General features: G+C 39.0%; 1 protein-coding gene across 19 annotated transcripts in view; it reads right to left on the bottom strand.

The window, feature by feature from the left end:
- Window positions 1-23,475, bottom strand: part of GIGYF2 (GRB10 interacting GYF protein 2) — a 78,302-nt gene that overhangs the window by 10,917 nt on the left and 43,910 nt on the right. For 6 of the 19 annotated variants that reach the window (XM_072869067.1, XM_072869076.1, XM_072869069.1 and 3 more), the window contains 13 exons: window positions 15,746-15,925; window positions 11,930-12,147; window positions 11,679-11,841; window positions 11,391-11,609; window positions 10,684-10,874; window positions 9,801-9,960; window positions 7,643-7,809; window positions 7,152-7,240; window positions 6,016-6,123; window positions 5,355-5,452; window positions 4,721-4,821; window positions 3,748-3,909; window positions 1,815-1,916 (listed from right to left, as the gene is read on the bottom strand). In XM_072869067.1, the coding sequence (XP_072725168.1) occupies window positions 1,815-1,916; window positions 3,748-3,909; window positions 4,721-4,821; window positions 5,355-5,452; window positions 6,016-6,123; window positions 7,152-7,240; window positions 7,643-7,809; window positions 9,801-9,960; window positions 10,684-10,874; window positions 11,391-11,609; window positions 11,679-11,841; window positions 11,930-12,147; window positions 15,746-15,925 (1,958 nt within the window). The remainder of the gene's footprint in view (window positions 1-1,814; window positions 1,917-3,747; window positions 3,910-4,720; window positions 4,822-5,354; window positions 5,453-6,015; window positions 6,124-7,151; window positions 7,241-7,642; window positions 7,810-9,800; window positions 9,961-10,683; window positions 10,875-11,390; window positions 11,610-11,678; window positions 11,842-11,929; window positions 12,148-15,745; window positions 15,926-23,475) is intronic. The other 13 variants (XM_072869074.1, XM_072869077.1, XM_072869073.1 and 10 more) reach the window with 9 other exon arrangements.

The raw sequence follows: 23,475 nt of genomic DNA, 5'->3' as shown, positions 1-23,475 counted from the left end.
TACAAGTTTTTTTACAAGCAACACATTATTCGCAGGATGAAGGGAGACTAACTGTGCAGCATGGATATAAATTCTGAACTCTGGTAAATCAAGGAAGTTAATTCTGAAGTCTAAGACCCTTTTACTAAACCTGATACCAAACCTTCATATACACGCAGCACAGATAAACTGCAATACAGTCCACTGAACAACTGGACCAGGTTTCTCTCTGACAATGGCTAACTTCAGAAGTCTACAATATAGCTGTCCAGTAGACAGAACATTTTTTATAAGCAATCCTATGGCACTGAAGAGCTGCTGGCTGCAAGCCAAGAAGTAATTCATATTCCTGTATATCACTTAAGTGTTTTAGTGCTAAATATAAGTGCTATAAGTGTAAGTTTAAGTTTTTCTTCCACTAGCTGGACACAAAACAGTAGCCTGTGAATTATTTTCTCATTAATCAAGTCCTTGATTTGTCATTCACAAAAGCTTCAAGAACAACACAACACCTAGACCATTTTGTTACCTGGGCCTATAACTGAATTAATTGGACACATGCAGTCAACTCACAATAATCAAGTGTCCCCAGTACAAGTGCTGAAACATTTCTGCTTGTTGTTTCTTTTGCTGAAAAGTCTACTGAGGAGGCTGGAGGTGTGCCAGTCTGTTTTGTTTGACTAGAGACCACACACCAGAATCTCAGCTCAGGATGCTTAGACACCAGCCAGGCTGGGGGGATGTTCGGCACTAGTCATTGACATAACACATGGTGACTTTGTTCATCTCCCTCAGGTACTAAGTCCTCCTATATGACAGCAGTTCATTGACATGTCTGCCCTATTTTCCCTTTGGGAAATGAGGCTAGAATTGCCATTAATAAAACTGTAGGGATCTCTTTCTTGCTCAGGCATGCCAGGAGAGACACTGTTGAATGACAGCAATTAAAAAAAAAAAAAAAGACTTCTCTCCCCTAGAGAACTAAAGATGAAGTGTTGTACCAACATGAGGAAAAAATCTGCAAGATTATGAAAAGCTGGGAACCACATGGCTGATGTAATTCTTTTTTCCTACCCTTCACAGCTATATAAAAGGTTGTTTTAATATTTACTTCTGTATCTTCTTATTCAATGTTTTTGTTTGAGCATGTAACCAAAAACATTCAAAGCTCTCCAGCTTTCTGCTACTGACTTGTATGGGAAACAGACTCATTCCTTTGGCTCTTACTGCTCCCATATTCATGGCTTCCTGCTCCAAGAGAATCCCAATATTCTTTAGCATCTTTTCTAATAATTGTTTTCAAGCACACATATCTTGCTGTACAGACAACTTATTTTAGATCTTTTAAAATATCTGTAATATTGCAGAAAGTCCTTAAGTAGCAAGCCTCATTTCAGTAGACTCTGGATTCTTAAATAAAATATTATAGAATTTTTTGCAGTTAGCAACACCTGCAATTCTGCTTGTCTATGTTACTAGGGCTTACAAATCTTTTAGTTTTGTGGATCTCATCTTTGAACCAGGTACTTTAAAGGGAGCACTAAAAATATAATTCAGAGAAAACAATTTTTAGCTAATTATTAAACCTCAAATTTTGTTCCTGAAAGCAATTAATCATTACAAAATAGAAAGTATCAGACCAGAAACAAAAAAGAAATACAGGAGCTACACAAGCTGGGCATTACTGTTTGCAATTCTACAGTGCAAGTAATTGATGAAAACTATGAACAGAACTGGATTCAACATTTGGTATGACATTTCATCCTACAGAATTGAATTTCTATTAGTTATTTTTTTTTTATTTAGAATTCACCATCAACAGCATATTTACTAACCTTATATACTAGTCTTTTATGCAGTATTACATCAAAAGCCTTCCTGAAGTCCAGGCAGATTAAGTCTACTGCTTCACCCCTCTCAGCTCTCACTGTCATCTCCTCAAAAGAAGTTAATCAAATTTGTTAAGCATCATCTCCTCTGTATAAATCCATGCTAATAAATCAGTTCATCCCTGATTCTACAATGCCTTCCAGAACAGAAGTCAGATTCAAATATTAGACCAGTTTGTTTGTTTGTTTTTTTAAATACAGAATACAATATTATTTTATCTTTCCAGAGAAGTGCTTAAACTCTTTTGTTACCTTTTCAATACATTACTGCTCAGAATTAAGCATTGTGGCAATTATTGCATTGGTAATGAACTAAGATACTTGCTGTTATTGCTTTTCAAACCCATTCTGCTTCCTCCTTGTAAATAATTATTTCCCATGACATCTCAGAAAGGGAGAATCAGATTACTGTACAAATCCAAAGTGGACAAAACACTTTGGAATTTAATGGACATTTCTAAGAAGTTATACACAGTAGAAAAACTGTTAGTCTGAAAAGAAACAACCCAAGTCTGTTTATTTGAAGCCACCATGGATGAAACACATTGAGTTACCAGGTGATCAGCTGAAAAATTAATTATTAAAACAGATCTAAAGCAACTTAGTTCAAAAGTTAAACTTTTGAGTATATTATTGCTTTAGTGCTACAAGTAAAGCTTGAACTCGAGCATCAAAGGATGCTTTTCCACTCTATACCGTGATGACTTGCTGTACACAAAGTGGATATATTAAAGCAAGGAGCCATTTATTTACAGACTTGATTCTTAAAGATACCATGAACGTTAACTACATATCACACTGCAGTCTATTAAATAGATCTTCAGTGACAAAACCCAAACACTGAGTGAACTGAGGTCTGTGAATAACTTACAAATAAAACTAAAGATTCTAGAGGCTTCCTCAGAAATGTCTGATCCTTAAACCAGGAAACGTGCTTTACAACTGCCTACCTAAGTACACAGAAAATATTATAAAGGACAAAATTATTTTTTTCACCTATTATTCATGTGCTACTTTACAGGGCCTTTATTGACTAACACTCTAGTGCATAAGCTCAACAATGTGCTTGCCCTTATCCTTCACGCGCAGAGCAAAAACTTTAACTTTCACTGTCTTTCCCTCCTACGACATTTAAGGAACAATTAATCTTTCTTCCATACAGAATTCAGAAGTAAATGCTAGAAACATCAAGCTAATGTCTCCGTTTCATGTTCTTGTAAGATTAAGAACATACTACAACTCCTACATGCGTTCTCTTACTGCAACACAGATCATGTCATTAATTTTAACAAATCTGCTTGTCCAAACTACATCCTTCATTTCCCAAATATCAACAAGAAAAATCAAGCTGACAGACTCTACAACATAACCCAGATAATAATTTATTTTTAAAAAATTATTTACTAAGTTAAAAAGAAAAAACCAAACAGGGGAAAGAATAAGCTAAATGTTACATCACTTTTTTCCACTATAGCCCTCTACATTTTATTCATTTGAAACAGCTGCTCAGGCTCCAGTCTATGCCAGAACATACCCTTATCAAAACACTAGACTGCATAAATGGTGAATAAAGATTAAATATACAATAACTGAGCAACTAACTAAAGTCTAATATTGACACTAAGAAGTCAGGAGGGAATACTCCACATGGAATAAAGCCTCTCGGCTCACAAACAGGAACCATCAAAAGCCCATTTCTCAGATTGCAATTTGGGCTCTTAAAAATCAAGAACAGAAGAATAATTTCATATACTCACATGAAAAATATTAGAACTGTCTTCATACACACCTACCAAAGATTAATTAGACCCCACAGGATTCTTAAAGTGAGTTTTATAACGTATTAAAATTAGAGATGAACTACATTGAGGAAACTCACTTGCTTCCTGCGGGCCAGTTCTTCTTCTTCCCGTCGTTTCCTCTCATCTTCCTGCTGCCTCCTAAGTAGCTCTTCTTGTTGCCTCCGAAGCTCCTCCTGCCTTTTCCTCTCCTCTTCCTCTCGTTTGGCCCTCATTTCCACTTCTCTCCTCTCTTGCTCTAGCTACAATTCACATAAAACTATACTCAGATGCAGGTAACGTACTCCTACACCATTTCTTAGGGCAACTCTGCTGAGATTACAGTAACAACATAACAGATGAAGCCTCTGACAGATGCTCTCCCTTAATTGTAATTTTACCTATCAGCTGGCTGCCTACTGGGGTCAGATTCCTGAAATAGTCTAGAACAATTTCTGACAATTTCTGTTCTGTAACGAACACCAGTTCTCTAGTCAGTCTTTCTACATCAGCTCCTTAAAATAACCTCTGACTTTAGAAGCTAGTAGCAAGTTGCTTTGCAGTCATCATAAAATAATCAGTTTCAGGAAATGTACAGAATCATACAGGTTCAGACTTACAAAAATAATTTAATACTAGAGTAAGTGTAGAACAACCCTGACAAACAGGACTCTTACGATTCCCCAAACCAATTCTACTGAAAAGATGCAAGGATTAAGAGAACAACTACCTGCTCCTACTCAAGGTTTGGCATGACAGCTCGTGATGATCCCATTTTAAAACAGAGGTGGCTAGCAAAGAGTTTTTAATCACAAGTATAAAAAAAAAATATAACCACTACTTTAGAGGTCAGTACCTCCACAGCAATGGTTTCCAAACAGCAGTCCACAAGGATTTCATAACTGGTTTCTGTAACCCATGTTCTCCTTATGGTGTTTTCCATGAAAATATAATCAAAATTGTACAGAGTGGACTGAAGATTGAAGAGCTAATAGTCTTACATTGGCTCAAGAAACACAGTTACATTGCAGAACAGCAATCCCAACTTTCTTACAGTACAAAACAGTTTCTGACCTTTGCAGCTTTGGCCTTCTCGAGCTGCTGAAGTTGTTCTAGAGCTGGTCCCTGAGCTGCAGTATCAATGGGGAGATCCCAGACACTGCTTCCTTCCCAGACTAGATAGTGAAGAAAACAAACATTGACAAGCAAAAATAAGCACATAACAAAAAACAACTGAAAGGGGAAAGTGTTGTGTATGCAGTTACTGTATTTTATGAACTAAAATCATGACAATACATTAGTCTTAGTCAGTAGAGGGCCACTTTACCTTCCTGTAGAACAAGGCTTCAAGCCTTATTCAGTAATTTTTTTAATGGCTTGTTCAGCCATTACTGAAGCAAAGCTGGATTTCCTACAAAATTCTACACAAGAACCAGCATTCAAACTCCTCCCAGAGCAGAACATCTTTATAATGTAACACTCAATCCCTTTGGATCAAAACTTCCTATAACAATAGGAAAAATAACCATATTCTTCACAGCTCTCAAATGGAATTTAAACTGCAAGGCAAAGTAGCCTGAACCAGTTACAAAATACTGATGCAGAAATAACTTCACCTAGTGCCAAAAGGGGAGCGATCATCTCAAAAATGCTGGCTCTTAATCCATGAACTTTTATCAACACATCAGACACGTGCTAAGCATCTTACCTGTAGGTTGTGAAGCTGACTGAAGTTCCCATATTGAGCCAGTGTCCGGCACTGACACAGACCTTGTGACAGGTGGCATCATGTTCTGTTCAGACATTCTGTAATACCAACAGGAAGAGTCAACATGCCACTTCCAGGGAGAGGAGTGCTCTGAACACACATGAGATTCAGTAACTTGTAACATACTCCTTTCCTTCCACACCTCTATTTAAAACAAAAATATGACGTGGACAATACTACTTGCTTGCAGAGTTCTTGCTCATCTCATCCTTGCTGCCAAGCCAAGGGCTAAGCCAGCTACTGCTACAGTTTTGCATCTGCTGCTTATAAGCTAGTTTGAAGAACAAGCATCTAGTATTGCAGAACTCCATTGGCAAAGCCATCCTGTTACCAGCACAACTGATCTGTCAAAAAGGTATGATTTCAACTATAAGATTTTCCTCCTTGTTTTCATAAACATTCTCTGAGGTGAAGGCTACATATATATAGAAGTATTTGACATCCTACAACTGTTTCACATTCACACAATCTTTAAAATATGTAATGCTCAAATATGAGCAATCTTGAATAGGATGGACCACTGACAAGATTATAATTATCATTATATACAAGTTAAGAGTACAGGAAGAATGGTATTCAGTTCAAGTCTGGGCTAACTCACCGCATCTTCAGGGCCTGGAACTGTTGCAAGAGAATAGCGAGCTGCTGCTGCTGCTGGGACGAGAGGGCTGCCTTTTGCTGCTGAGCCAGCACCTGTGCATATTGTTGTCTTCAAAAGAGAAGCAGAGAATCACTGGTATTTGTTCACTTGCTTACTTATATAATGCCCAAGTTGCAGAAGTTGTGCACAGATTCATTCTCTGGGATTTATGCCCACTGACCTATATAATGTACATGCTAAATACAAGAGGAAACCACAGAATGGGGCCTTGGAAAGAATCAAAATACAAGAATACAACAAACTGGCCCACATAAGGAGAACCAAATTTCTCTTCACCCTCAACTATGTCAACTGGTTATTGCTGTCCAATGTTACTCTTGTAGGCTGTGCAACACTACTTCCCTTTTTCTATAGATTACACACAGATTGCTTAAATTAATCTGGCTTTGATGACTGCCCACCTATACAAATCAATCTCTTCCCCAGTATGTCAAGGCATCCCCTAATACAGGGAAGGCTCTTGCCTTATCAAATCATAAGCTGACAATCAGTATTCAAAAATCATAATCGTGGCACATGCTTTCAAGGACCCCTTGAACAAGTAGTCTATCTGATTGCTTCTTTTTTCCAAGCTCCTACAAAACAAGTTGTTAGGAACTGGCCAGAACTGAACAACTGACAGCTTTGGCAAAAATGGATGACAAACTGCCTTCTCCAGCAGTTACCTTCCACTGATCTTCAAAAAGCTGAGCAAGCAGACCAAAAATAAGTTCTGCCTTCTCCATCTCCAGTTCAAAAGACATGTAGCCTTCCCCTGACTCCAAAACATCCGAACTGCATTACAAGGATAGCTGGGATTCAGTTTGACTGTAACAGCTACCTATATAGCAGGTCTTGCCAAAGTAGCTACGTATGACACTGAAAAAGACTCTGAAAAGTGTGCCTGAGGTAGCTACCCTCTAATCCTGTGGACTACTGAGCCTCTGGTGTTTGTGGAAGCACACTATTGCTGTTGGAGGCGCAGCACTCCCAGCCCCATTGCCCAAGGAAAACAATGACAAGAAGCTGAACCCAGATGATTAAAAATGCAGAGCGGAACACAGCCACTGGAAGATCTCTGGGACTGGCAGTCTTACTGTATTAAAAGATGCTGATACTGGAGGTGCTGCATTTGGATCAGGGCCAACTCTTGTTGTCTAGTCAGCCGCTCTTGGTCCAGCTCACCCTATGTTTAGGAATAAAACATTCTATTTTAATAACATATATAATAACAGTAGTAGTATATTGCAAACGCAAGCAATGTAAAAGTTGCATTCTGAACTGAAAAGACAAAGAAAATAGAAAAATACCTAGACAGAGATCAACATTTACAAAGCCTGTAGTATGGCAACTGTGAAATACACAGCACTTGCATGTATTACAGGACCAAGCCTTCCAGCCACAGACATGGCAAACCAAACATTTTTAAATTGAGTGTCTTTTCTCCTCTTAAAAAGGTAATTTAACACATTTAGCACCAAGCTGGTGCTTGGAACACCTGCAATTTCAAGACAGAGCAGCTGACACAAATAATGCAATTTCCATTTGTTACAGGACTATTTGAATACAGTAACTGTCACATAATTACCAGATGTGGAAGCGGTGCTGGACCTGGAGTGAAGGGAACCCTGCCCCACATTTTCATGATGTCTCCCAGTGGCTGGAAAGTCTCATCACAGGCTCTCTTAACCAACAGTGACATAGTGAAGTATCCAGCCTGGAACCACTCTGCCATCTCCTGATTACTGAAAGGACCTGAAATAACACCAACCACCACACATGGAGGGTAAGGGGAAGTAAGGCCAAGTTGAGCATACTGGAAACAAAGAGCATGGTGCTTGTTAAAGTAACACAATACTTAGCGTTCCTGTCTGTCTCATCCACTTGTCTGGACAGACAGTACATTCAAGGCTCGAGTGTCAATGCACATATCTAGATCTTTACAGTGGCTACAGCATTCCCCCAGATAGTCTTTACTGAAAAGTGCATGACTGCTTTTACCATGCACTGGAGGGAGACGAGTCAGCTCTGAGATGAAAGCCAAGCAGCCACCGTGGTGTGGAGCTTGGTCCAGCTAATACACATCCTGCCTTCCAGCAAAGCTCACTACTTCAGGCTCAGCATCAGGTTGACAACAGTTGCAATTTCCAGTTTGGACCTCAGCAGTATCCGCTAGCTGACAGTGCTAAAAGCACAAGCGCTACTTTCCCCACATACACTGCACAGATAATTAAACAATCTTAGCTTGTTTCAACTCCTGCCTTCAAATCAGAGGAATTCATATGTTTTATAGAAGTTTTGCTTCTGGAACTTAGCAGATGAGCAGATCCACCTCTGAGTGCAAGATTACATTTTTTAAGATAATGAGGAAACCAATTTCTCTTTTCCTTTCTCAAAAAGCCACACTTCTCCTTCTCTTCCTCTTTTTCCTGAGAAAGATTTCAGTCACTCCCTTCAAAGGAGGACTCCTAAACTAATTTTACATATCCAAATGGACACAAAGCCAGTATATTTAAAAAAATAGGTTATTTTAACAGAGTAAGAACCACGTAAATACAATTTTTGCAAGAATATCTTCTGAAAAGCAAGAATGTTCAGTAATTCTCACCTTCGCTGTAAAAGTATCTTTAGAAGGTACTTCCTCTCAGAGAATATGAAACCACAAGAGGTATCCCAAGAAAAAATTATGTGGGAGTGTTTACTTCTGGAGGTCACATTCAAGGAAGTATTTACTCCAATGAAAACCTGTTAGACCGTCACTGAGCAATAAAGACCCAGCAGCGACTAACGTACAGTTTGAAGCACACTGAGCAAATAAAAACGTTTTATGGTTAATATCCTTTAAACTTAAAGGGGTGAGAAGAAAACCCTAAAGATGTGTAATACCCACAGACAAGAGACTGGCACAGATCTCACAAATAACACCCCCACAAATCCTATCTAGAGTTCATAGCTGAGGAAGTCATTCACACTAAACAGCGTTAGCAACTACTACTTAGTGAAGTACAGCAAGTAAGGAACTCACTGCTTAATTGCATTTTTGGGAGGCAGCTAAGCAGCTGCTAAAACAGAGCCCTGAAACCTCCAAAAGAAAAGTCCCTTCTGAAGGCAAAGACGCAAGTATCTATAACAAAGGCCTGTTCCTACTTTCATTGCGAGATTTCTTAAGAATTGAGATTTCTTAAGCAAAAACTGCAAGCATGAAACAGTTGGTATTATATGACCTAATAATGCACTGGCTGCAAGTACAATTTAAATTGAGATTATGTGCGAGCACTGGCTTGTGAAAATTTGTTTTCTCTTTGCCCTAGATTCTAAACAAATAACCCTTCCCTGAATACTCCATGTCTTCGGGCTGAGACTAGCAAACTGATTTCAGTGTTTCTCATGGATTCTTCAACAAGCTACTGAATCGTCACATTCTTGTTTTGTTTCCACTATTGTCCGGAAATCTGAGTAACTATTGGCATGAAAAACAGGTTTTAGTCTAACCTCAATTTACAGAAACATGAAGTGATGGCAAACCTGAGCCACGGTAAAGTATAATTCTGGACATTAGGCATGCTGAGCTGATGGGGGCAGTGATGGGTAGAAGGATCCATTTTCAAAACCTAATTCTAGAGTGGTAAATACCCTGGTGCTGCTTTTGTAAAAACAAGCATCAGTATCTGTTGGTGATAATTTTGTGACGAACTCTTTAACAGTTCTGTGAAACAAAAGAGGAAGTGTAAAGGGCACAGACCTACCCTGAATTTCTCCTTGTGGATCTTTGTAGTACCACTTCTGCATGGCTTCATGGAACAACGGCATAGAGGAACCCTTTGCTCTGTGCTCTTGTATTTTTGCTGCTAGTCTTTCATCATCAAGGGCACTGTCCTGCAGGTATGCCACCATTTTCTCTGCTTGCTGCAGGAGACATCAAAACCAGCAAGGAATACAAGTTAGATGTGTGCACACAGATTTGAAAAAGAGCGTGCCAAATACAACAACTTTGTACAACCCAGTGCTCAAGAGTGTACAAGGAATTACAGGCAACTCAAGGACTGGTGTAACTGCACCACAAACCCTGAGCTCAGTCTACCACCTTGTCAGAATCCTGAATAAGCACAGTTCACCTGCTTAAGTAAAACTTTAAAACAACTTGCCAAGAAGGTCCCACACAGTATCGTGGTGAAAAATAAAACAGGTATGGGAGCACTAGCATGAAAAATGCTCCACATCCCAGCAGTCACTAAACTTTCATGAATACAGTCTGTGTTTCATTTATTGTTTGGTGGGGTCTTGTTTTGGGTTTTTTGTGTGGGGTTTTTTTGGTTGGGTTTTTTTTTTAAATATTGGGCATACTGTTTTATGGTTTCTCAAGGCACATGGTAAGGCTACTTGACAGTGGTCATAAGCACTAGGATCTCTAGCTCTTTAACACTGGGTATAGTACCCTTATTCAGAAAAATATTACATAGGCTTGAATTATTCTCAAAAAAAAAAAAGAAGAAAAGTAGCTTTCAGTATACATTGTGGAGTGTAAAGTTTCAGCTGCATTTCTGTTTTTATGGGCTTCAAGTATTTTTTGCATTCCACATTCCTCCAGTCTCATGATTGTCAACAACAAAGGAATTTGAGAAATTTTACCTGCTCTAGGTGTTTGAGGCCCTCTTCATCATCTGGGTCAGTGGGAATGTTGCCCATTCCTGGAGCAGCTGTGACAGGTGGCTGAACTGGCCGCAGAGCAGGATTTGAATTGGAAACAGGAGGAGAAAGATGAGCAGGAGAAGCTGTGTCTGCAGAAATCTGTGGCAAAGGTTGAGCAACAGAAGCCAAATCTAAAGAAAAATGTTAAAATTAGTTCATTATCTTTAAAATAAATGAAAATTACTTTTAAGAACTTACTGTAGAAAACATTCAACAGCTTAAAATTAGCACCACAGCAAAAGTATTTTCAGAACTTCCTGTACATATGACTGCACATTGGTACTGTTAACAGCACAGGCACCCAACCCAACTTCAAGGAACAAACAGTTTAGTTCTAACAGTGCAGAACTCAGCACATTTCAGCGTATCCCATTCCCTGGCCACATACATTTATCTAGACTGATCTCCTATACCACAATGAGGCACATCCACAAGTAGCTCATGCTTCTCTAGACTGCATTGCAATGTGAAGTACCAGTGCACTGCAAGCATTTGAGATCGTATATCCAACAAATCCTATATTTATAGACCAGTTGGTGAATTCTGGCTTTTCATCACCATAATCCAGTACTTGCCTCTTAAAAGAGACCAAGACTAATCACAACAAGTAATGGAAACTTAGTAAATGTATCTATCAACTTTATTACCTTCCCCTCTGTTGGACATTTTGGCTGGCGGTGTATTCTCTGTTCGATTCTCTTTATCTTCTGTTTTTTCTGTTCTTTCTGGCACAGACTCTTCCTTCCTTTCAAAAAGGCTCGTCTGCAGCGGGTCTGGAGGCTGGGATTTCGGTGGGGTATCTGACCTGGCAGCCGGTGAAGATGTTTGGACTGCTTCTTCCACTGCTTCTGTAACATTGCATGGTTCTACGTAACCGAATTAACGGAAATTCTACACTGCAGCATAGAACAGATGCATGAGAAGTTCCCCCTTACCTGCCACTACTCTATCTGTTTTCTCCCCCTCTTTCTTGGTGGTCTTTTCATGATCTTTGGCTTCTTCATTGTGGCTCCCTTCAGAGTCAGATCTTTCTTCCCCTTCCTCCACAGGTCGGAAGTCCATCTCCTGTTCCTCAGGGATTGGCTCCTTCTGCACCTTCTACAAAGTCAACATAATCATCGATAATCCACCCAACATAACAGGACACTTGCTCGAAATGAACAAAGGGCCCAAGACAGCTTTTCACCTTTAAAGAGAGAAATGCTCCAGAGGAGTCAAATGTTCCCATTTCTTCTTCTGCATCTTCTAAGCACCACTCAGGGAGACTATCCCTGTCGTCATCCATGCTGCCACTTCCACACCGTACTCGTCGATAACCCCGTTCATCATCTCGTTCCCGGAAATCAAATTCAAACCTCCGCCGTCGCTCCATGTGTTCTCGCCAGCCTGCAGAACGAGGGCCGTCTAAGGTGGGGGGAAAGTAGCTTTACAAGACAGTCCCGGGGGCAGTAGCTTACTTGGAAGGGTGAAGGGGTGGGTGAAGAGATGACAAACAGTGACAGAAATTCAGAAAGCCCCTACAGGGTACAATCCACCTATGAATAGGCATCTTAAAGGACAAGGGAAAGAAAAGGAGTATCTTCTTATTAAGCAGGAGCCTTTCAAATATTGCCTGCTGTATACCCCCGCAATATAAATTGTATTATGATTATTGTATTATATAATATGTATTATATTCTCTAATTCAGAAAAGAAATTTCCAATGTACACTAAAACAATACTAAATACTAAACTAAACAGTACTAAATACTAAACAAGAGACAAAGGAATAGTACACGTATTACTTTTTTTGGCATACATTGTATATGAACCTAATTTTTGTTTTGCTCAATTTTAGAGCAAGATTCTTGAATGTACTTTAGCTGCTTTAAGATATTCAAGAAGCACAAAGCACAATGCCCAAAAAAATAAGAAGTCTACTTGATTCACAGCAGTTGATTCTGAAAATGGAGTGAACCAAGGTGAATTTGAAAAGCCTTTCAAAAGAAGCAGCAACCAAAAAAATCTTTCTATGAGCTTATAGACTAAGGCCTCTCTAAAATGCTTTTCAGGAAAAAGATCTTAATAGAGCTGCTTAAGTAAAGACAAAATCCTATCAGAAATTTTAGGCAAGAAGAGATGATCCCTATTCCTTAAGGATGACTTGGTAACAAAAACACAAAACCAAAACCATCTATACATCATTCACTAGTTTTTTGAGACCAAAAAAAGGTTTGTATATGTATCTGATAAAATGGACTTGCTCTGCAAATTCAAAGGACAATCATTGTATGAATGCAAGAACTGCAACAACAGAAAGAAGGGGCTTTTTAGGTAAGTAGTCATTGAAATCATTTAAAAAGATGGCTAAAAAAAATCAAGAGAATTTTGAAGCAGCCAGTGAATTTAAAGCCATGGTCACGTTCTTCTTACATATAGTTAACCCAGTCTAAAGATCCTATTTCACATCTACAAGAGCAGTGGTACCACATTTACCCAGAACAACTAGCAAAACAACTTTTCCATTGTATAAGCCAAGGAAAGATGTCTTCTCATCAGACTTCTAGTCCTAGGGCACAGACAGTAGTAGGAAAGGCAGAAAACCCCATAAACTCTAAATGGAAAAGCCTGGTGATGCAATCCAGGCAGTTTTCATGCTGCAAAACAGACAAGTTTACATCCTTCTGACTTTAGTAGAAGGGAAAAAGCATTAGGCTTGTCTATTTTAAGGAGAAGTCCGACTGATTTGCTGCTTCACTTCACTACCAATACTCAGAAGACCGCTTACTTCATATGAAGCATAGCCATGTGAGAGGAGAACAGCTTAAACACAGCATGGACACATGACAGATCCCTTCAACTATGTCAAGGGAGTTAACTTTAGCTACAATAAATCAGATCATAGAATCTGGGAAACTATATTTAGGGGCACAAGACTGCTTCAGCAGAAGCAGTCCATCCTCTTGATCCTTTGCACCTATTAAAAAAAGCACAAAATGAGCAGATTTAGGTTAGCCATCCTGCAGTAAACACAGCTGAAGGACCAAGACCAATTCAAAAGCTGGAAAAACAATGGTCTCTGGGAATCAAAGTATTCTTTGCTTAACAACAGAAGAAGATAAACTCAAGCCTGACAACTACTACTTTATTCTAAACTGTTCTCACCCAAAAGAAAAAAGAAAAACAAGCAGCGTACAATTTAGTAGGGAGTATGCAGAGCCAAGTCAAAGGAAGCTAAACAAATGATGACAGTACTTTGAAGACATTTCTCTATTTTTAGCAGGACATACGATTAGTACCATTACCTAACAGCAGAATAAGTACAAAGAAGCAGTTTAAGCCATGCCAATTTGAGTTAAATTCAATGTTTAAAGCAAGAATGTGATCAAAACCATTTTGATGGTCCTGTGGCTACTACTAACAAGAGAATTCAAATACAGCTCTGACCAAAGCTGAGAAACTAGTACAATACAGCTGCCAGCTCAGTCTATCTCAAAACTAGCAGCTTCTCTGCAGATTCACAGAATTCTTAGAACAGGCTTTTTATTACACCTGCTAAAACTAACTTGTAAGTGAAGTTCAGTTAGTTGTCTACTACAGCAGAAATTCAAATAAACAGTAATATTTCCTAAGATGGAAGTAAGATGAATTTTTAAAACCTTCCTCAGAACATCTTCCAAAAAAGTTCAAGACATGAATGTACTTCTGAACTTTGAGGTCTATACTTCCTTTTAAGCTAAAGCATGCAGACTTGTACTTGCAAAACACTCCACTCCTGAGTATCATGATGCATCTGATCATCATGAGGCACAATCGTAGCTGGCCTGATGTCATTTGAACTATATAACAAAGCAGCAGTGTCTAATGAACAATCGTGACCAAAGACTGGGGAAAAGAAAATTACATTCTTCAAAATTTGCCCCTTAGCTCTGCTGTAAATAGGAAACAGCTGATAATAAATCTAGCCTTGGGCTCACTGCTAAATTTTAGTACAAGCTAACAGTTGTTTAAGGGCAGAGTAATACGTAGCTGTGGAGAGGGTTAGGAACAGAGGTAATGGTTGCTCACAACCATTATAGTACTGAAAGTCCTTTAGGACGTTGAAAAGGGTGATAGACCCATTGTAAGAGCAAGTGTGACTTGTTTTAATTGAAGAAAAGAAGTTGTCCACCTCAGCCCCAAGAATGTCCTACGCTTCCTTTGCTTCCCTATGAAGATGTAACAGTAAGAGAGCCACAATCCTCCCTTGGTTCCCCGGAAGCCTTCTGCAGCCAAAAAATACCCAAAACCAAGAGCATACAACAGGTATGACTGGCTAGCAGAATCTTTTCCAAGTAGAAGAAGAAAAAAAAAAATTTCAGCCATACTACTCAAATACCAAGCTCCACTTTGTATTTCTCCTGCACCTCTAGCAATGCAATGCTGCAAAGCAAGTGACTTTGACAGGCCAGGGAAGGGAAGAGTGACACCAAACAGACGCCTCAAATTTAGCGAGACAAGACATCCTGTAACTAACTACAGGATGCATAGAGCAACGTATTTTGAGATTTTCCAAGGATGCCTCTTGGCATTGCAAACCCATTTAGAAAACTAGAAAGAGGCCAACAACCCGAACAATTTAGTGGCAGCATCACTCCGCAGCCTTAGATATGCTGCCTAATGTGGGTAACTTCTCTCCCCTCAGCATTACAGCCACAGAGAAACAGTGCTATTTAAAAAACTCCTGGTTTTACCAGGCACATACACACCAGGAGCACACCACAGACAAGCATTCCCTTAAATATGTTAGGGTATTGAAAACATTAAAAAGAAAACAAAAGGCACAATTTTATGCTAATTGTTTTGGGACCAAGAGTCCCAGGTATGCTAAAACAGTATTTAATAACCAAAACCACATGAACCTTACCTATTTTTGTCCCAAACTTTATTCCTCCTCCCTTTCCTCTGCTTTCCCCATGCCCCAATTCACCCAAAGCCCTTTCCCTATAACCATGGCTGCATTTTTCTCCACATCTCCTCTCACCTGGACTGTGAGGGCGCCACCTCTCACCATCCCTCCGTGACCCAGCCAGTCGCCAGCCTCCATCATCATCTTCCCCATTTTGTTCCTCCCTGAAGATGCGCCAGTTCTCGCTCTCAGAGCGTATAAACTCATGCTTCCTCCCAGTTGTTGCTGTCCCACCTTCCTCAAAGTTTGGTCTCACTGCAAAGAAAACACATGCCAGTGAACATGCGTCCTGTCTTTAGGAACCTAGAAATAAAAGGGTTGAAATCTTGCTCCCTTAGAGGCAAAAATGCACCAGAAGTAAGTGGTCATAGGAACCTAGAAGAGGAATGGAAGTTCATGGAAGGAAACACGACAGCCAGATTCAGGAAATCCCTCCACATCCCTACATACCTTGGGATGGGAAGACTGAAGGGAAAAACAAAACAAAAAAACGCCACAGAAGAAAGCAAAGCATACAAGAAACTATGACATGGATAGGAAAGACAGAGGAGGAAAAGATGACAGTTTAAGAGACATAGGGAAGCATAAAGAAGCCAAAGTGTGCAGAGAAAGAATAAAATGCTGTATCATGAAAAGTCTCATGCTAAAGGAAAACGGGAATACAGTAAACTGTAAACATTACACACATTTTATATAAAACAAATATATTTGCTACTTCAGTAATAAAAATAATGAGACCTATATATTTAATCCAATACGATGTACAGCTTTCTTGCAATGTTTTAGGAAAGACTGAAAATTTAAAAGTAGGATTAAGGATTAAATAAGAAAAACATAGTATGTTAACATTATCCTGTAAATCCATCTTCTGGAGAGCCAAGGTCAGCATATTAAGAGTTAGAAGCAACTATGCTCGAGCTCAAGGATCAGTCTACCAGAAGTTTAGGAGATAGGATAGTCTTTTAGTTAATAATTTACATTACGTTATATTTTAAATAAAACATAAAATCCTCAAGTACTTAATGAAGAGCAACACTGTCAACAAAAGGATGATGTAAATATTTTTGTAAAAAGAATTCGCATTATACACCAGTAACTCAGGCTAGACACACAGGCTGCTTTCACTGTTGACTCATCCTGACAAGGATACACCACCATTGAAATAAATGGTAGTACTAGCTTCAGGACTTCTGGACTTTGTATTTCGTTATATACGTTTAGCTGTGTAGCAGCAGAATTCTCACAGGAACCATGATGATGCCACTTCTTCACTGATACTATTAACCAGTGTTAACCTGAAATTGTGTGGTTATCTATAAAATAAAGTATTCAAGTACTAGAGAAAGGCATACTTAATTTTCCTTCTTAAGAGTCTTAAAATCCAAAAATATAAGATGATATTTGGTGAAGACTGTATAGTATGCCTGCTTGCTTAGACAGGCAAAACAGAAAGCATGACTATGCCCTAAGATTCCTGGGGTGGAACGAGACTTTTTAAGAATTTAGTTTAGGAAGGACATGAGATTGCATTCCCACTTCTTCACATCATGCAGCTTTTTCAGTCAATGAAAAAATTAGGAAACAGAGTACCTGAAATTCTATGGCATATCAAACCTCCATTTAGAACTCAGAAATTCTTCCTACAGCTTCTTGCACTCTGGAGACAAGGAACACACACTGTCTTTGAACATTGCATGTATCTTGGAGAAAAAACAACATCCCTTCTCCACCATCTCAAAACACTGGAGGAAAAAACCTGTCTCTTTCTCCAGCTCAAAATTTTCCACAGTATATTGTGTTAGGGAGGGACTATAGCGAGAGAGTGCAGGTGGAATTGAATCCAGAGTACAAAATCCAAGATGGAGTACAAAATCCAAAATCCAAGTTTCTACAAGAATTTTCAAGATGGCAGGGCCCTTGACCTATCAAGTAGACAGGAGAGGCAGGAAACACCCCAATGTTTAAGATGCAAGAGTTCTTCCACCCTGATGACTACCTGAGTGACTACAAGTGACTACTTGAGGCCCTCAGAAAGGTAACTGGAATACCTTCCTCCTATGTTGTTTCTATTTAAAGAGCTAAAGCACACTGGCTAATTTAAAGTACATCATCAGTATCAACAGGCAGTCTCAGTTATGAAGCCTAATATAACCCAGACACATATTTACTTCATTGAAGGGACATCTGACTAAAGACGACTCCTGTACTTGCTGGGCTTTGAGAACAAAAATTTTAAAACAGTGTATTTTGGGAAGTCTCTGGTGATACTGGCTCTGAATAAAACAAAACTGCTGGAGACACTCAACTCCTTTCATTTGGTAGGTGCAATGTTGGCAAATTTACTTATCTGGAATGGATAAATCTTTGCAGATGAAGGTCAACCACATTCTGTTTTTCCATGCTTACAGAAAATAAAGGCAACAAGCTAAACAGAAAATCTAAGTCTGGGAAATATAGGGGTTTTTTTTTCATTTTGGATGTCTGAAAAATGTCACATGAAAGAACGAAACAAGAAGTGCAGGGAAGCCGGTCAGTATTGCTCCTTGGATGGGCTTTGCATGGTAGAAAACTAGGAGACAGAGCTACAGAGCCAAGTCAGCTGAAAGTAAAACACACAGAGATAGTGACCCAGGAGAGAGCTGCAATCCAACAGACCACATGAGCCTAAGACCCAGACAATAAGGAACATGCCTCATTCTTTCTGAACTTATTTTTAAAATGCTACAAGAAAGAAGAAAAATGTAATTTTTTTTTTTTACTATTCTGCAGCACAAGACACTCATTTTTCCTCACTAAAGCAGTTACTGACAAAAGAGTTACTCAATTTGCTATTTTGAGACTAGAAAAATATTATTCTTAGAGATATAGCTATTCTTTTCATCAAAATTCACAGCTATTACCTGACGCTCATTCAGCAACATTAATTTGAGAGATTTTAGACTCTACCAATTAAGAAAAAAAAGATGTTATTTCTTTCCACTGTTATTAAGTTCAGTTAAGATTCTGGAGACTGCTCTTTAACACTGGCAAGCTATTAGCTCACAGGCTTTGTTCTGCTCTCCCAAAAACATTTGGAAAAAAGTTACCTAAAGAATATTGTGAAGTCTACTTTGCCACTGAATATCCATATGTTCTTAGCCCCTCTGCAGATATATACATGCTATAGGCATACCCAATGCAACTCAGGTTTTCTTAGTCCTTAAGACAGCTGGTTTTGCTCCCAAGAACTGAACTATTAAAGTCAGGTTTTGTATTCTGAACTTGCAGAAAATGGCATCCCCATTTGCTGCTGTGGGGTTTGAAGCACACTTCTCTACAGAGATGACAAAACATCAAATGCTGTTTGCCAAGATCAGACACAAGTGGGATACTGCCCCTCCTCTGATTTTAAGTTCTACAGCATTAGAAATCTAAGAAACAAGAAAATAATCGATTATAAGGGGGCAGTATTATATTCATCTGAGGATGGTATCACCTGTGATTCTGAAATCTTTTTAACACAGCAGCATTCCAGTATGTCACATCAGATGACTGTTCTGATGCCACACTTCAGTAGAATCAAGAGAGAAAATGCAGTATATCACGACATAAAGTTTTCTGGTCCTAGGACACCACAGCAAGCAATATTCAAAGACAGCAAGGTATGTGTCAAAACAGATCTGGCATTAGAAGATCTTGAACATTTGACAGATCAGCCAAGAAACTAGTTCTTTACAAAGACAAACTGGTCATAGGTTAAGGATCAGAAAAATCAAGCTACCCAAGTGACAGAAAGACTATGACAAACTGTATACAGGAATACTCCTACAGCTTACATCTAAATTCCTAACTTCCAAAGTCCTAGCATATTGTCTTTGCAAACTGTTGCTAGACTTGAGAACACTCATTTCAGCTGAAATGACTTCAGTCAGAGAGCCAGTATTTGGCAATATTTTAAGGAGGAAAAAAAACTAAAATGAAATCTATGGTTTTGCCTTGGACTAATTGACTGGACTTCCTGAAGAGAAGGAGCAGTAAAAGGGCACCTCTGTTCAAGTCTGTCACAGAGCCAGCAATGGTGTTTACAGAAAACTTCAGATAGAGCCTAGTGGTATCCAGTCAAAAAAGCCTACAGCTGTGCAACACTGAGTTGAGAGAGACTTAACTGCAAAGAATAAGACTGGGATTCTGGGATGTAGCCCTGTGGCAACACGATTATGAAGAGGACTTACTAACAGAATGGCAAATAACTTTGGTTCTCCATGCTGTCAGTCCATGTTTCCTATGACATGCTCACTGTCCAGAGAAAATAAACAGGAAATCGATGACTGACAGCAATACTGTTTTCTCTAAAGAGGGGAAAAACTAGGAGAGTCTATTAAGTGCTTTGACTTGCTCTCTTCTTTCTGCTGCATGCTACACAATACCTCAAGAAGATAAAAAGAAAAACCTTTGCGGCTAGCATTTTTAAAGGAATTCAAGTAACTTTGCCTAGATGTGTAATTTTGAAGCTCATTTTACAGAAGAAAAAAAACAAATGGCCTTAAGATGATGTTTCTAAAGAAGGACCACCTTCTCATTAGGACAGTATTTGACAAGCTAGGGACACTATAGGAATACATACATCGTGAAGTGACTCACTTGTAACCAAAGTCAGTAACAGAAATCAGAAGTTCTGATGCTCATTTCTAGCTTCACATTTTCTCTCTCTCCATAAAAATCTCAATCTCAACAGTAGGTCTCAGACATACTACTCAAATATCACTCCATATTTTTTTCACTAAATTGACCATTATCCACCATCATGAATATGGGTGAACCAGTAAATTCAAAGTAATTAACAAGAGTTTAATTCTGTAACACACACCTGGAAATCATGTACTGTAGCTCTTTCGTCTGCTGTACGATCGTGTTAGATTTTCAATCCATTCAATTGGATCAGATTAGAAAACCTGTGACCAGATACCATACGCTTTCTACAGTACAAAATATGGTTTGTAAGAAAATACTGCTTGTAAAAAAAAAATCCTACTTGTGAATAAAAGAGGCTGGCTGTAGTGGAAGTTCAACTTTGCTGGAGTATAGAGGGAAGGGTGAAGGGCAAGTCACATTGTCCTACAGGCTTGCCACAGTGGTGGGAGCCCCCCGCACTACATTATTTGCCCTGGTTCTGAAGGTCACACTATGCCTATCAATTTTCGGTGCTGTGCCTGAACATGTATTAAAATGTTCCATACTAATGAAGCAAAGAATTAATGTTTTGCAATTTAGGGTTGGGGGGAAGGTTAAAGAAAAAAAAAAAAGAGGGAGGATTTTGTTTCCTAAGCAGGAAAGTCTACATTAATAATTTTCCCAGCAGTAGTTTTACTGCAAACAACCACAGCCTTTGTTTCTCAGATCCTCTTACACCTGACGTTCAATCAAAGCCCTCACCATCAGCAGCTCACCAAGGGGAAAAAAAAGTGTGAAATACTACTGCATTACAAAGCTGTGCTCAGAGTTTGGTTTAGTAGTACAGCACGCTGACCACTCTGCACAGTCGTTCAGCTAAAACATCTTCCCCAAATAACTCTCCTCATTTGATAAGTGAGAGAGAAAATAGCTTCAGTGGAAGTGGTTTCATTTCCTGCATGGAATCAGCAACCTACCTAGTTTGCGTTGTTTCATTCCCAGGCTTTAGCAAAATCCTGGGATTAATTCCATGTTTTCACAAAGGAGCAATGCAGAGATGGAAGAGAAGTGGCCAGATCTACATCTTCTGACCAGCATTAAGCTACAGTTCAGCAACACCCCCCAGAGACCATAGGCTGCACCATTAGCTGCAGCCCACCTTTCTGCTAACACCAACACTCAGGAACTCAGGACCTAATGAGAAGAAGAAGTGGCACTAGACAAGCAGCAGTGAGACACAAGAGTTTCTCTTTTCACCTAAACAAACAGTAGTTGACACTGGTTAGGGAGAAAGTATCAGAGAACACTGTGTGTTTTTCAGCAGTAATACTGGAACTTTTTCCATTCAGCTTTTCCAGGGGAATTTTGGCCTTTTCATGTAAAACTTTTAAGATTATACAAACCTAAAAAATTATCTTGATTAAGGAGGTGAGGGGGAAGGCACCCCTTCTCCAAGTAAGTGTTTGAGGATTTCTCCTTGGCTGCTAGGGGTTTGTATTGGGTAAAGAAACACTCCTAACAAACCAGCATTCTTTTCCACATGATCAGAGCTAACCAGCCCCCCTGCAGGCAAAATGACCAATCAAATCAGCTTCAGATGAAAACCAACCCCCCCAGCACTATAAACACAGGAATGAGACATACAAACCCATTTTTATTTTTTTTAAAAAAAAGAAAGGTCTCTACCAACCACTTGTGGGAAGTTCCTTGCCAGTGCTGGGACCAATACACAAGACCAGCCCAGTCCTTCCCCTGGAGCCCAGGTATTCCCCTTCTCCTCCACACAAACCCCTCGAAGACTGGTAAGTACACAAAACAATCTTAATTTTTTTTCTTTTTCTTATTGTACAATTAGAAATTGTTCTGTCATTCTTTACTCAAAGAAAATCAAAGTTGTTTCACGGCACAGAGTTTTATTTCTAAAGCTTCCTAAATTATGTATCACCTTCAACAAAATTGTTTCTTATTTCCCTCCCTCAAAAAGAAGAAAATGCTCTCTCAGATGACCATAGTCATAACAGCATACAGAGCAAAACCAAAGTCGTCATGCAATATTTTTTCAGAAAGTTTAAGATAAACAGTGCTGGAAAGACTCTGCAATGCTCTGCAAACAGGGAGCATTTGCAAGCCTCCAGCTAAGGTAGCTGGGTATTACCTGGCCAAGTGTTAAGAAAAAGTTATCCTCACCTTCTTACTGCATTCATCGTAACTCAGCATTTAACTCCAGTTCCATCACAAATTAAAGAAATGAGTTTCACCTCTTCAAGCCTGCTTTTACCATCTCTAATTATATCTCATGTCTTCAATCATTTTCAATCAATGCATCCTCTGTGCTTATGGACACATTGTGAGCAGGCACCACTGCCCAGGAAACCATGCACAGTCATCAAGCATGATCTCCAACATCCTAGAAAACTCTGTCATTCTAGACAAGCCATTGAGAAGTTTGCATCACATAGGGCAGGACTGTTCTTCAAAAACAGCAAGTTCCTCAAAAAATGGATAGCAGTAGACTTCTATTACTACAGCCTTACACCAAATAAAATCTTCCCTCTTAACTGTAAATTTACTCCTCCATTAACAATACTGAATTTTGCATTTATGCTAGCATATTTTAAAGCCTTAAACAACATTTAAGCCAAGTCTTGGTAAAAGTTTTTCTGCTTCTCTAAAGGTGGCCAGACTAGTTGGTTCACTCAGATGCTACTTCATAATCAATAATTAGGGTTCACATGGACCATCACAGTATTTTCAGCATGCTGTACTATGTGAAAATACATTATACACAAAATGGAGCATTACAGATGTCCCCAAAAATCAAGTATGTAAGCAGCCTTGCTTTCTGTACTATAAAAAAAAAAGGACACACTCTCCCATTTTACCAAAATTTGGGGGATTGGTTTTGGTTTGTTGGGTTTTTTGTTTTGCTTTGCTTGTTTTTTTTAAAGTGCATTCTGTAGTAAACTGTCACAGAAGGTCAAAAGTACAAGCTCTTATACCCTATACTTTGTGGCACTTGCTCTGAAAAGTATGACTTGGGCTCAAGAAATTAAAGTTTCCATTTTTACAAGACTTATACACATAACAAGTCCTAAAAACTGTTATCTTAATTCTGCAGACTGTTCAGAAAAACAATTTTGTCACAAACTACTCCC

Source organism: Ciconia boyciana, chromosome 7 (assembly GCF_034638445.1).
Source record: "Ciconia boyciana chromosome 7, ASM3463844v1, whole genome shotgun sequence".
Taxonomy (NCBI): Eukaryota; Metazoa; Chordata; class Aves; order Ciconiiformes; family Ciconiidae; genus Ciconia; species Ciconia boyciana.
The sequence above is the reverse complement of the archived record's forward strand: the minus strand, read 5'-3'. Positions and strand labels throughout refer to the sequence as shown.